Source organism: Cygnus atratus, chromosome 9, assembly GCF_013377495.2.
Source record: "Cygnus atratus isolate AKBS03 ecotype Queensland, Australia chromosome 9, CAtr_DNAZoo_HiC_assembly, whole genome shotgun sequence".
Taxonomy (NCBI): Eukaryota; Metazoa; Chordata; class Aves; order Anseriformes; family Anatidae; genus Cygnus; species Cygnus atratus.
Window position 1 is genome coordinate 16,486,252 of NC_066370.1, and position 11,852 is coordinate 16,498,103.

An 11,852-nucleotide genomic window follows, 5' to 3' on the forward strand; every position below is an offset into this window, starting at 1 on the left:
TCTTCTCACACCTCTTGGTTGATTATTCAGATCTCAGTGTCAGTCTGTTGTGCACTTTTTGATAACTATCTTAATTTTTTCCAAGTAAGCAGTTTTATTTCTTGTCAATGCAAATGTAGGTTTCTCTGATTTATTTTTTGTTAGAACATGTGCTCTCAAATTACCACACATTGTTACAAACAACTTTTTTACTAAATACTACAGAACATTTTTCCACAGTACATTTTGCTGCTTCCTTCTTCAACGGGCCAAGTCCTAAAGGAAGCCAGATAGAAGGATTTTCATGATATTTTGAGGATTACCTCTTTTCTGTTGATCTTTTTTTTATTGTTGTAAGAGAAAGTGTTTCTGGGACACCTGCATACACGGACGCATCCTACACATCCTGTCAGAATACCAGCAGATTTTCTTTGAACTTTACAGTGTTTGCTACCAGTTTATTTCATATAATCATTTCCCAGAGAGTCTGTAAATATGTGAGCCATTGTACATGACTGTTATGTATTCTTTCTCTTTCGTCAAATACAGTGACTGATTGCGTTACTGGGCTTCGTCTCCCAGGTGTGTATAGCTGCCTAGGTTACTCTAGTGAAACTCTTGAGATTATTCATGGCTATAAAAATGCTTTTTAGTGCTTAGGAATACAGATGCAATTTTTTTAATCTATTGCCAAATAACAAAAAAACTAATTTACGTCTCAAATACTTCTACGAGGCTGTTGGGTCTTGCTTTTTCTTCTGCGTCAGCATATAATCCACACAAGGTTAACATGACTGGCACAAGTGTATTGAAAACCCAACTCTTGAATCTAAGTGAATAAAACGACAAACAAGCAATAACAATGAAACTATTTTATGGAGAGAGACATTTAAATAGATCTGGGATCCACGGCTTGGGGTGAATCTAGCCAATCTTACTTTTTTGGCTTGGTTTTGCTGGTTTTGCTGCCATCTGCCACCTTCTCTTTTGAAATGCTACAAGTTTAATGCTTGTCATGCTCAGTGATAGGTAGAGGGCTGCAGAGATGGCTCTGAGGAAAGGAGTTAGTGTGTCTTTGCCCTTAATAGTTAACATATACAAATGCAAAATGCAGACAATTAATGCTACTTAAAATATAAAAGAAACATTTGCTGACAGATCTCCCTGCAAGGTGAAGCAGGGGAATGGAATGGCTAATCACTGACTCAGCAGCATTCCCGGGAGAGTGGGAGAGATTAAATGTCTTGAAAATCCTCCCAATCACCCTTTCTGATGGTCACAAAGGGTTCTTTTGATGGAGCTAATAACACAGGGACTTTCCAAATAAAATTTTAATCACTTTCCTTTCGATGGCACCTTTATGATTCTCTTGCCTTGGCTCTGCTTTTACTTCCCTTTAATATGATGTGTTTCTTCATGTAGCTGTTATTTCAGTTTAATCTTTTTTCCTTTTAAGAGAAAATCGACTCACTAGAGCCAACATGAATATAGATTCAAAATTATTTAAAAGACTTGCTATTTCCTGGTAGCCTTCACTTTTTGTATATCAGAATATATTGATGCTAGGGGCAGGGAAGGACAGTGTGTCCTCACGCAGTTATGGACTAAATTTTAAATAATTGTATTCTTGCAGCACGTGCAGACTGTGAAATAACAGCAGCTGGTTTGTGTTCTCAGCACGAACAAGGAACCCATGTGCATAGGGAATTTATTTTATAGGTGCCATCAGAGCTTTTTGCTCTTCTGACAAAAGACCTTTAGGAGATCTACGAATCTTGTCACAGCTGGGAGCCAGGGAAGATGCCTGTGTCTGTCAATATTGTGACCTGTATATAATGGTTTGTGCCCTAAAAGGATGTATTCATATATGCTTTTTGTACCTCTGAATGAGTCTGTATGTGATGAAGACAATAGAAAACAAGCTAGACAAAACAAGCTAAACATCTATTACTTATTTGCCAGGGGCTTACCTGAACCTGTTCAGTCCTGTTGTCCAAAGAACCAGGTTTGAGTAGGATAGACAGGTCCACAGAGCCAGGTTTAGGGAGGCTGTGTGGTGAGTACATGCCCCAAGACAGTACCTGTGGTGCCATGTTCCTCTCCATTTGTAGTCACCCTGAATTTTGGGCATTCAAGTGTGGTGGCAGCGTGCCAGGTTTCACTTGGTTGCAGACTTTCTGTGCATATGTTTTTCTCTGTGCATTACTAACCCTTTCCATGTCCTCCCGCAGCGAGTTTTTCTCGGCCTTTACCAGCAAACCTAAGATCCCTCGCACTCCTGAAGTGCAAAGTGCCAGCCCCAGAAAGGGAAAGATCCCGACCATTGCCCCGCAGTTTTCTCAGTCTGGTCCCCAGCAGACAAGCCGTCCGAGCTCCTCAGGATCATCCACAAGGAGCAGACAGAGTAAGTGGAAAAAGTCACCCTTCTCCTTGTCAGCGCTTGGGATGGGAAAGGAGGGAGTTCTGCAGGAGCTCTCCAGGAATGAAGTCGTACGCTACGAATGTGCCAGGAGTATATGACATTGTACTTGTCATCTGCAGGATGCACAACCATGAAATTATATCCTGCTGAACACTGCTCCTATTTCCAGACTGTCATGTGAACAGTTGGAGACGTGCTTTTTCCTGTCTCTGGGTAGAGAAAAGTGGCTCAGAATTATGGGGGGAAGCTTTTAGTCTCAGATTAGATGTTCTCTGGATGTCATTAGACTGTCTTCTTTTCTTTAGACACTTGTTCACTGTATAACTTGTCTAACGTTCTTGAATTTGGATCCCTGGGTGTGTCTACACTGCCACTGAATGTAGACCAGATGTCCGACGGTTCAGGAGATGGGCTCAGGGCAGCCTAGCAAGCAGACTGCCAGGCATGGTGTGCTGCTTGTGGCAGTCGTCATTCTGCTGGAAACTTGGATTTGAGAACCGTATGGATGTGTTGTTGCCTGCAGAAGTGTAAGCAGTGCTAGGTTGCAGTGGGCTCAGAGGAGAGGAAGGCAGGGACCTGCGGTTGGAGGGGAGAGATGGAAGCATGCTTTAGGCCTGCCAGCGTAAGCCCAGTAAAGTGGAAATATTGGTCTCAGATGCTTACACAACAGTAAACATGTATGGAGATCTGGAGGGTGTGTTAACTGTGTTTTCTCTTTTCCTTCTTTTTTTTGGGGGGTGAGGGGTGGGCAGGGTGGGGAGGTAAGGGTAAAAAGATGAATTCTTCAATAGTGAATAAGCTTTTTCTCCAGAGCGCAGAAAGGACAAGCTGGATTCAAACATACCCCTGGGGCTGGACTAGCTGCATTCAGGTATATCCCTGGCACCAGCAGCAATACAAATGGAAGAAGCAATGTGCTGTAGGTTCATATTCCAAATGTATCATAAAAGTTTAGTGATGATTATCACAACGTAACATCAGCATTACTCTTTATCTGTAACTGTTACCTTTAACCATTTAACAAACAAAAAAAAAAACAGGAAACTAATATCACTTTGTAAACCCGCCCATGGAATTTGAGGTGGGTGCTTATAATGAATTTTTAATTACAGATAAGGAAAATGATTTATAGGGAGCTGAAATAATGTAGTAAATCAGCAACAGATCAGGAAGGAGCTTCTTGAGCCTTCAGTATTGCTTGCTTTTTGTCATTTCACGTGGTTGTACATATGAGGAGATTGTGTGGTTTCATTCAGGAATTACAGGTGAGGCTTCATAGAAGATGTCCTTAGTGACTAAGGGAGATTTTGACCTAGCAAGTATTTGCTTGAATAGTCCCGTGCTTAGGTAATAACTGCCAGCTTTTTTAGCGTTACTTTTGCTGCGTATGCCCTATGTTTTACCTCTGTCATCAATGCTTTACATTTCCTGTGACAGGAGTTCCGTTCTGCCCTGGCTGAACGTGATGCTAACAGCCAAGAGTCCGTGCCTGTTACCTGTTAAGCTTCATTTCCAAAAACACTAGTCCATTAAAAAGTAGAGAGTATATGTGTGCACACAAAAAGTTCCACATGTTCTAGTTTCCCCAGTAGAGCTCCTGGGTGTCTGTGTCCTGTGAAGGATGTGACACACATATGGTTGCTTTCGTAGGGATATGAATTAAGTTCCTTTTCCAGTGGCACAGGGTATAATCTATCTTATTTTGAGGTTAAGTTAAAGGAGAGTTTAATCAGAGTTCTACGTCATTAGTGTTTCTCTGTTGATACAGTGTACGTAACTTGTAAGGCCAGACTCCTGGGCTCTCTTAATTTTTAATTTTTGTTAGATAGGGTTTGTCTCACAGTGTACCTGTAGGCATCGTGTACTGGGAACATTGCATCTTATTTTGTGTCTATTTAGCTTTTCTCCAGAGTTTTTCATTGGGGTTCCAGGTAACTTGCTTTCTATCTGTCCACAGGTTTCATGAGACAGACTCGGAGTCAGCAAAAGAATGTTAAACTCTTATCTTCCTGCCAAAAAATAGCAAAGAAATTGTTTTGCAAACAAGCTGCCCTATGTATATCTATTCTGTGTTGTCTGCTGTCATAAGGCACCTATTAGTTACTCTGCATCTTGCAGGGGCTTTCACACAAGTATTTATGGTTTGGAAAATTGAGAGGCTAGTGTTAAGGACCTGATTTTTAAAGGACTTTAGAAAGGCTTTAAACACCCAAATCCAAACCCTGGGTTTTCAAATTTAATTCCCTTTAAGCTGCTGCTTAAAGGTACAGGGAGGCGTCTGAAGCAGGTGAGCCCCTGATAAAGCTCTGTGCTGTTATTCCTTTAATTTCCTAGTTGACTTTTGTAGATGAGTTGGAAGTGGTGTCAGATGCACAGATCTAAGCAATTAGTAGATCTCAGCAGTTGCTGCCTTCCATTTGCCTCCTGAGTAGGTATGTTGTTTTTTTACATATTAAAAGAGACTCTGTCCTTCTGGAGGAGTGTCTTTACTTCGTGGATTTCTTTGTATTTTGGAGAAATAAGTTTATATAGCTCTGGACAGGATGAGAAAAAGATTAGTTTCTGATTGCACTTACTTATACTTAAAATGTGATAGCTTATTTTAGAGACACGTTTTAGCTTGTTTTTTAAAATTTATTGTAGGTGTACTTACTGGAAATAAGTTGCTTTGACACAAACCTAGCTGAACTAGCTGGACTGCTGTTCTTGGAGTGTGGAGTGTGTGGAATGCCTGAGGAATGCAGAGGAAGCACAGGTACTTAGTGCAGCTACAGGCTCAGGACAGATTCCTGCCTGAGATGTAGCCCACTGTTAGTGGAGTGTTAAAGCTGTACCTTACAGCGAAACTGAGCTCCTCAAAATAAAACCAGCCATGTTGGAGCTTTCTGCTGAATCCCCTTCCTAGCTGTTATGGGGTTGACACAGTGGCTATAGAAGACAAAGTGGACCTCCAAATCTAGACTTTTTCAGCTGTGCTTTATGTGCTCAATGTGGTTGGGGAAGAATGATTTAATCTACCTCGTGCGTTACTCTGCATCTGTTCCAAGAACCTCTTTATGGGCATGCTAAAGGTGTGTGTGCATTGTCCCACGTCAGTTCTGTCCAGGGCACAGTGAAACTGGAGTGATAGAAAAATCTGTACCAGAAGAATGAGGAAGGATTTTATCAGGAGTGTGACGGGGCCCTGGTGGCTTCCTGCTACTCTAGAAGTTCTTTCAGTGACCCCTGACAGGTGGCTACTGTAAGCACATTCTGCATTTTGAAGTTGCAGTACCAGTGGTTAAGGTGCCTTTGTGTGTGTTCTTTGTGGTGGTTGTGTCACTCTGTGGATCAAACAAGTGTACCCTCAGGCAGCTCCTGCCTAGTGATAAATCCTGCTTTCAACTGACAGACTTTTTTTCTTTTTTTTTTTTCTCTCTCTCCCTGCAGGCAGCCAGTCCTCCAGGAAGTGAGAACAGTTCCTTTCCTCAAGAATCAGCTGTCACTTTACTGAAGGGCAAAGGCGGCTTCCTGTAATGAGCTTTACTGGCGACCTACTGAGAAGAGGTTATTAACATTGCACGGCGTGTGCCCTGCATGGTGATTCGGGGATTATCTGATGGGATGCATCTGTAGTCATCTCTAAAGCTGGCTAAGACAAAGGCCTTGTTACAATTCAAGGTCTCAGCAGGTGCACACAACTGATACGGTAGATGGATATATAGTCCCAGTGTCTCTGATAGTTTATTCTGAAGTGACATTGCTACCTCCAGAAGAGTCTCTTGCTCTCTGCTTTTTTTGTCAGAGTAAATGGCCTTTGGAGGTGGTCTGTAGGGCTCAGCACAGGAGTCTGGCCAAGCAACTGTCTTGTTTACGTATTGCTTGCTGAACAAGTCTGTAACTTGATTTATTTAAATTACGCTGTTGTGAATGAGTTAGGGGATATCTGTGTTCAAAGGATCAGCATCTGCACTAGGAAGGAAAGTGTACGCTATCTGTGTAGAGCCTCACTGCCTGGAGCAGTTCTATGTGGAGTGAGATCTGTGTTTGACCACCAGAGACCGAAGAGAAAGTATTTTATCAACTTCTGATTGTCCTGAGGCACTTGAAAAACTGCGTGCCAGTGCCCAAAGCACCATCCATCCATGCTTATCTCTGAGGATCTGATCAGCAGGTTTATCTGCAGCAATTATTCCTATTCATTCATTTTTTTTCCCCTTAGTTTTGTTTCTTAACATTGTGGAATGAATAATTCATTTTCCACTGGAATTAAGAACTTTCTTCATTCATAGGAGAAACCATGAGATGTGAACAGATTAGAAACAATGTTCTCTTCATGTGTGGCTGTGGACAATGTTCTTTGGTCTTTGTCATATTTTAAATTCTTTACTTCTGAACAGTGATTGGTTATGTCTTTATGGAATTTATGCTGGTCTTCAGTGAATACAAAGTGCTGGGTAGGCAAGGGAAATCAGGAAGCCCTTCGCTAAATCAAAATCCAGCAGTTAGTTCTACCAATAAATTATGAAGACTGCACTGTTGGTTGTTCTTTCCCTCAAAAGTAACAGTGATCAGGAAATGCTAAAGACTTTACTGGGGGTTAATTTTCAGTAACATCTCCTCATATGATGCAGCTGTTAGGACAACAGCAAAAACTTTTCTAGAAATGCAGTTTACCTTGGAGCTTGGTTGCCAGTGAGGCAGAAAACATTGGAAATGGACTTCAAAAGCAAATGCTTTAGCAGGTGAAAAAGGGAGAAGCCAAAGCTTTTGTTTTGGAGTTCCACCTTGAGAAACAGAGGAACCCAGCCTAAAAAGTCAAGCAACTCCAACAGTGACAGTTGCCTCCCCCTTGAGTAAAGAGTTGTGAAGCCACCAGTCATTTCCATAGGAACAGAAGGAAGCTTTATGCTTGTGATGAGGCCTTGAGTTGTGCCTCTTGGTACGTGATGGCAACTGAATAGGCAAGGCATTTCCTCACTTGTTGCCATGAGACCCACCAAGACCAGTGATGCTGCGTCAGCTTTTTGTAGAAAGGGATCCAACAGACAAGCTCCTCTAACCGCTTTGGATAACAGACTTCAAGTTGGAATTAAGATGTTTTGAAGGACAAGACAGTTGGAAATCAGGTTGTATTCACGTGAAACTTTCTGCTCAGGAACTGCACAGCCTAACACAAAGCAGGCAGGGTATGGGTGTGGCTTTAATGCCCCAGCTGCATAGGACAAAGTAATTATAGACACCTGATAGTCTTTTTCTTGTAGATTACCGTGATAGATGAATCACAGAAAATCTCTGATTTGTGCTTAGACTCACCCACCTGCTCTCAAAGCTGATGCACATAGTTAATGGAAAAAATGTCCTTTGATTTACAAAAGGGCAGCAATAGAAGGCAGCCATAAGAACTCACCTAGTAGTTTTGCATGGTAGGCAGTTTTTCTTTATCCTCTGAAAAGCTATCTTTTTTCCAGCCTGTAATATCAATGGGCAGGTTGTTAACACTGAAGTGCTAAGCAGGTTCATTTGTAAATGTGGATACATCGAGTGCCCCAGCAGTTGAATTTTATTTATTTTACAGGGGTGTTGAGTTTCATGTTTGAGCAGACCTGATTCTCTGAAATGCAGAACAGCCTTTGAAAAGAGTTGAGTGCAAACTATTAAGAAAAAAAAAACTCACTGGGTTTACCATTAGGTGAGGTTAAAACTATCACTCTTAACTCAGCTGAGAGTAGGTGCCCTCCACCAGATCAAGATTAGTGAAAAGCAAAATGCAACTCACAGATGAGGAAAACTGAAAGGAACAAGCTAAAGTGTATGTATTTTTGTGTTTCTTACACAAGCCTACTGCAAGGCAGAACTCGACGTGTATGTTTTTTCATGTTCAACTCTTAGGTATTTTGGAGGGAGTACAGAGTTTGAAAACTGAGAGAGTATTTTTATATTAGTGTTTGAGAAACTTCATTTTCCAAGTACTTGAGAGAGAAACTATGTATATGCTTTGAAATAAAGTACCAGTTGAGCAGTAATTTGTGAGGCTGACAAAGTAACCTGTTCTCTGTTTCTCTGTGTTGCTCACAAAAAGCCCCTGCGATGCCAGTCAGAAGGTTTTGAAGCTGATGTTAAATGCTCAATCTCCCTTTGTTAGTAGGACACCACTATTCAGGGTTGAGAGGTCTCTGGATAAAAGGTCAGTAACATGCATATAGCAAATTCTGCACCTCGCTCTTAAAAGTTGTTAGGTACGGTTTGTATCTGTCATGCAGAGGCTGCTGCTAGATACAACACCATCCTGGTAAATCTGTGACAGGAACAGTGGAAATTGCCTCCTGAATGAGAGGGGAGTGATTGTACCTAAACTGGCTGCAATTTTATTTACAATAAACAGGTGCAGTAATTGCACATAACACATAAAAAAATCCCCTTCAGGTGTATGTGTGACCAAAGTGCTATATGATGCTAACATGCTTCTTGCGTATAACCTCTATGTTCAGTGTTAATGAGGCACAGAATCATAAAGTACCCTGAGTTGGAAAGAACCCACATGGATCATCAAGTCCAACTGCTGGCCCCGCACAGGACCACCCAAAAATCAAACCGTGTTTCTCAGAGTGTTGTCCAAGCGTGAACTGTGTATGTCTATTGAAACTTGCACGTAAGGCTCATTCCGTACAGTTGCTTTAAAATCATCTGGTGCTGACCAAGTAAAAATGCTTCTGAAGGGACATAATTTTTCTTTCTGTGATAGGTTTGTTTGGGGTTTCATGGACTTTCAGGATGTGCGTTTTTTTTGCATTTTGCTGTTTTATTATTGACAAATTCTGTTTCAGCTGCTTTGTCTCCACCTGAATTGAAAATGCATCTTCCTTTGGTTCAGCGTGGCCTGCCTCTGCTGTCAGCATTGTTTGCCCAGAAGTGTTGCAAAGCAGGTGTGAGCCACACGTTGTTTTTGGTCTCTGAGGAGAGCCCAGGCGTGTAGGATGCCACCACTGACACTGTTTGGGTGTCAGAGCGGTTATTCCTGGGAGGGATTAAAAGTGTGGGGGGAGACAAGCAAGGAAGTTCTCTGGAGCCAAAATATTCCTCTGTTGGGGAGGGAAAATGGTTGTTTGGTTTGTTTTTTGAGATGTTTGCTTTAAATAAAGTTCACTAGTCTTTAAAAAACACAGCAGAGGTAACAGCATAGGGCTGAAAAGCACTGCATTGCCTTCATGCACATCTTGGAGCAGTAGCAGGAGGAAGGCAAGCAAGCTACCTTCCTCCCAGGTATTTCCCCCAGCCCCTTCCTCCCAGGAGCTTGAGTTCATCTTTGAGCCAGAACTTTTGGCTCACACGTAGTTGCAGTCTGGCTCAATACTGGGACAAATCATTTCCCAGGAGAGGAAGTGGGGGGGAGCAGGGAGGTGCACCTTGCTCAGCAAGCCGATCTAATCGTGGGGTGTTTGAACCAAGCCCTGCAAGGTTTGGACACACCTGGTTATGCCATGTGGCGCGCTCAGCTCAAGCTGGTGCATGGGCTTGGCTAACCAAGAGGTCAGAGATACAGTCTTGCAGGTCTCCACTGACCTTGGTGGGAACTGAGTATTAAAATACCTCTGTGACTCAGTCGTGTGGCCTCCTGCACTTTCCTAACCTCTGCTATTCATATAAATCAAAAAAGGAGGGGGACTCTCGAGAATTCAGTGACAGGTGAGAAACAAGATGTTCTGGGGCAAACAACACAGACTTGAGACTCTGCTCTTCCAGCCAGGTTGTATGGGAATCTGCTACTAACATATTTTAAAGAAATTTCTGGGTGCAGAGCCCAGGGAGGGCTGTGTTATCGGACCAGTAATCCTTCTACCTGGCGCCTTGTCAGTGGTTGGTATCTGGTGTTTCAAAGCAAGTTTCTTTCCAACTCCAGGCTGCATTCTGCCCTGCGGAGGAAGGGCGTTGTGTTCAACTACACGACCATGATCTAAACTTCCACTCCTTAAGGATCCAATGCTCTCCAAACGACAGGCCAAGTGGCACACCCTGAAACATCTAATAATTTTCTGGAACATGCCCTTTTTAGTTCTCTCAGCAGTCCTTTCACATAGTCCAAGTTTCCAAGAAGCTATGACATTGACTTGTTGAAATGAAAGTGGAAAAACTTCACACAAATTGTCAGAAAGCAAAGTGACAGCTTTAAATGTTTGCCTTGTGCTTATCTTCTTCAAATATGCGAAATGCTGATCTGGTATGATTTAAAGTCCACAGTTTTCGGGAGTGTCACTTACTTTGCTCACTCTGGGTACGAATGACCTAGCACTGTAATTAAAAAGATGGCTTCCACTACCTCTCGGTGTTTTAATTTTACAAGACTTTAAAGGGTTGCTTCATTTTATTTGTTTTCCTTTTGGTAGCGCTGAGAGCTAATTCCAAGTAAAAGAGCAAACGGGGCAATAAGGAAGAGTGGATGCCACAAACAACAGCGTTCATCCTGCATGTGCTTGAGGTGCTTTAAGTATTAGGCTGTAGCCGACAGCTACGACTGCTGCGGCCATCCAAAAATCAGACCTACCTACTAAGGGATTTTTAGCAGGCAAGGACGTTTCCCCCTGCTGATCCCAAGGAAAAATCCTAGATCAAGATTTCGTTACAGACATATAGACTTCTTTCTCTGAAGAGTGAAAAAGTCGAGCTAACAGGAGGATGGGATACGAGTGCTGGAAATAGCAGCTCCGTGCCAAGTGATACAGTTCCTCTTTTGGTCTGCCATGTGCCGCTCTGACGGCCGTAGCCCTTGTCTGGATCCAGTTGACTGTTGGCAGAGGTTGAATGCTTCCCGAGAACAAATCAGTTTATTGTTTGTGTCTGTTCATGCACTGCCTTTGGGACTGTGGTTAGTGTCGGTAGCAAGAAGCGGGGCCATCAGCACCAAATGAGCTCTTTGTCAAGCAGCACGCCTTGCTGACATTTTTACCATTTTCTCCAACTGCTTTCCCCCAGGTTGAACAAGCAGACAACTTGTTTGTTTCTGTTAACGTGGCAGACCGTGGCCTATCGTGATTGCCCACGAAACTCTTTCCTCCTTCCTCCTCTTCCAGAAGCTGGGAAGTGAAATGAGGTGGCTCTGGGACTGGCATGAGATGGCCATATGTCGCGTCAGCCCCTTCCAGCCTGACGCCCTGCAGAAGCTGGGCTGTGTGGAACTGCCACCATGTCCATCCCCACTAACTACATCACAATCCCCATGCCGGGGGCTCCTAGCCATGAGCCAACACCTCAGGGAATGGTCCACAGGCGAAATGCACTTCTCCAGGGTCCCATCAATGCTGGCTGCAGCACACGTCTGCTGTCCTGTTTCTTCCTGGATCCAGGGCCCTGTGGTGTGGAATGAGAGAAAAATAATTTGGTTTTGATGCATTTTCCTCAAAGATTAAAAGCTCTGAGTAGCCAAATGTTTGCTTCCTGTACCATCGTTTAAAACCTCAGCACCGTAAGATGATTT

The 11,852-nt window shown here is 42.9% G+C and overlaps 1 protein-coding gene across 2 annotated transcripts in view; it reads left to right on the plus strand.

Moving 5' to 3' along the window:
* ARMC9 (armadillo repeat containing 9) overlaps positions 1-9,094 on the plus strand; it is a 65,181-nt gene extending 56,087 nt beyond the window's left edge. For both annotated transcript variants that reach the window (XM_035544841.2, XM_035544842.2), the window contains 2 exons: positions 2,211-2,383; positions 5,831-9,094. In XM_035544841.2, the coding sequence (XP_035400734.1) occupies positions 2,211-2,383; positions 5,831-5,853 (196 nt within the window). In that variant the 3' untranslated portion in view covers positions 5,854-9,094. The remainder of the gene's footprint in view (positions 1-2,210; positions 2,384-5,830) is intronic.
* Positions 9,095-11,852: the final 2,758 nt, after the last annotated feature.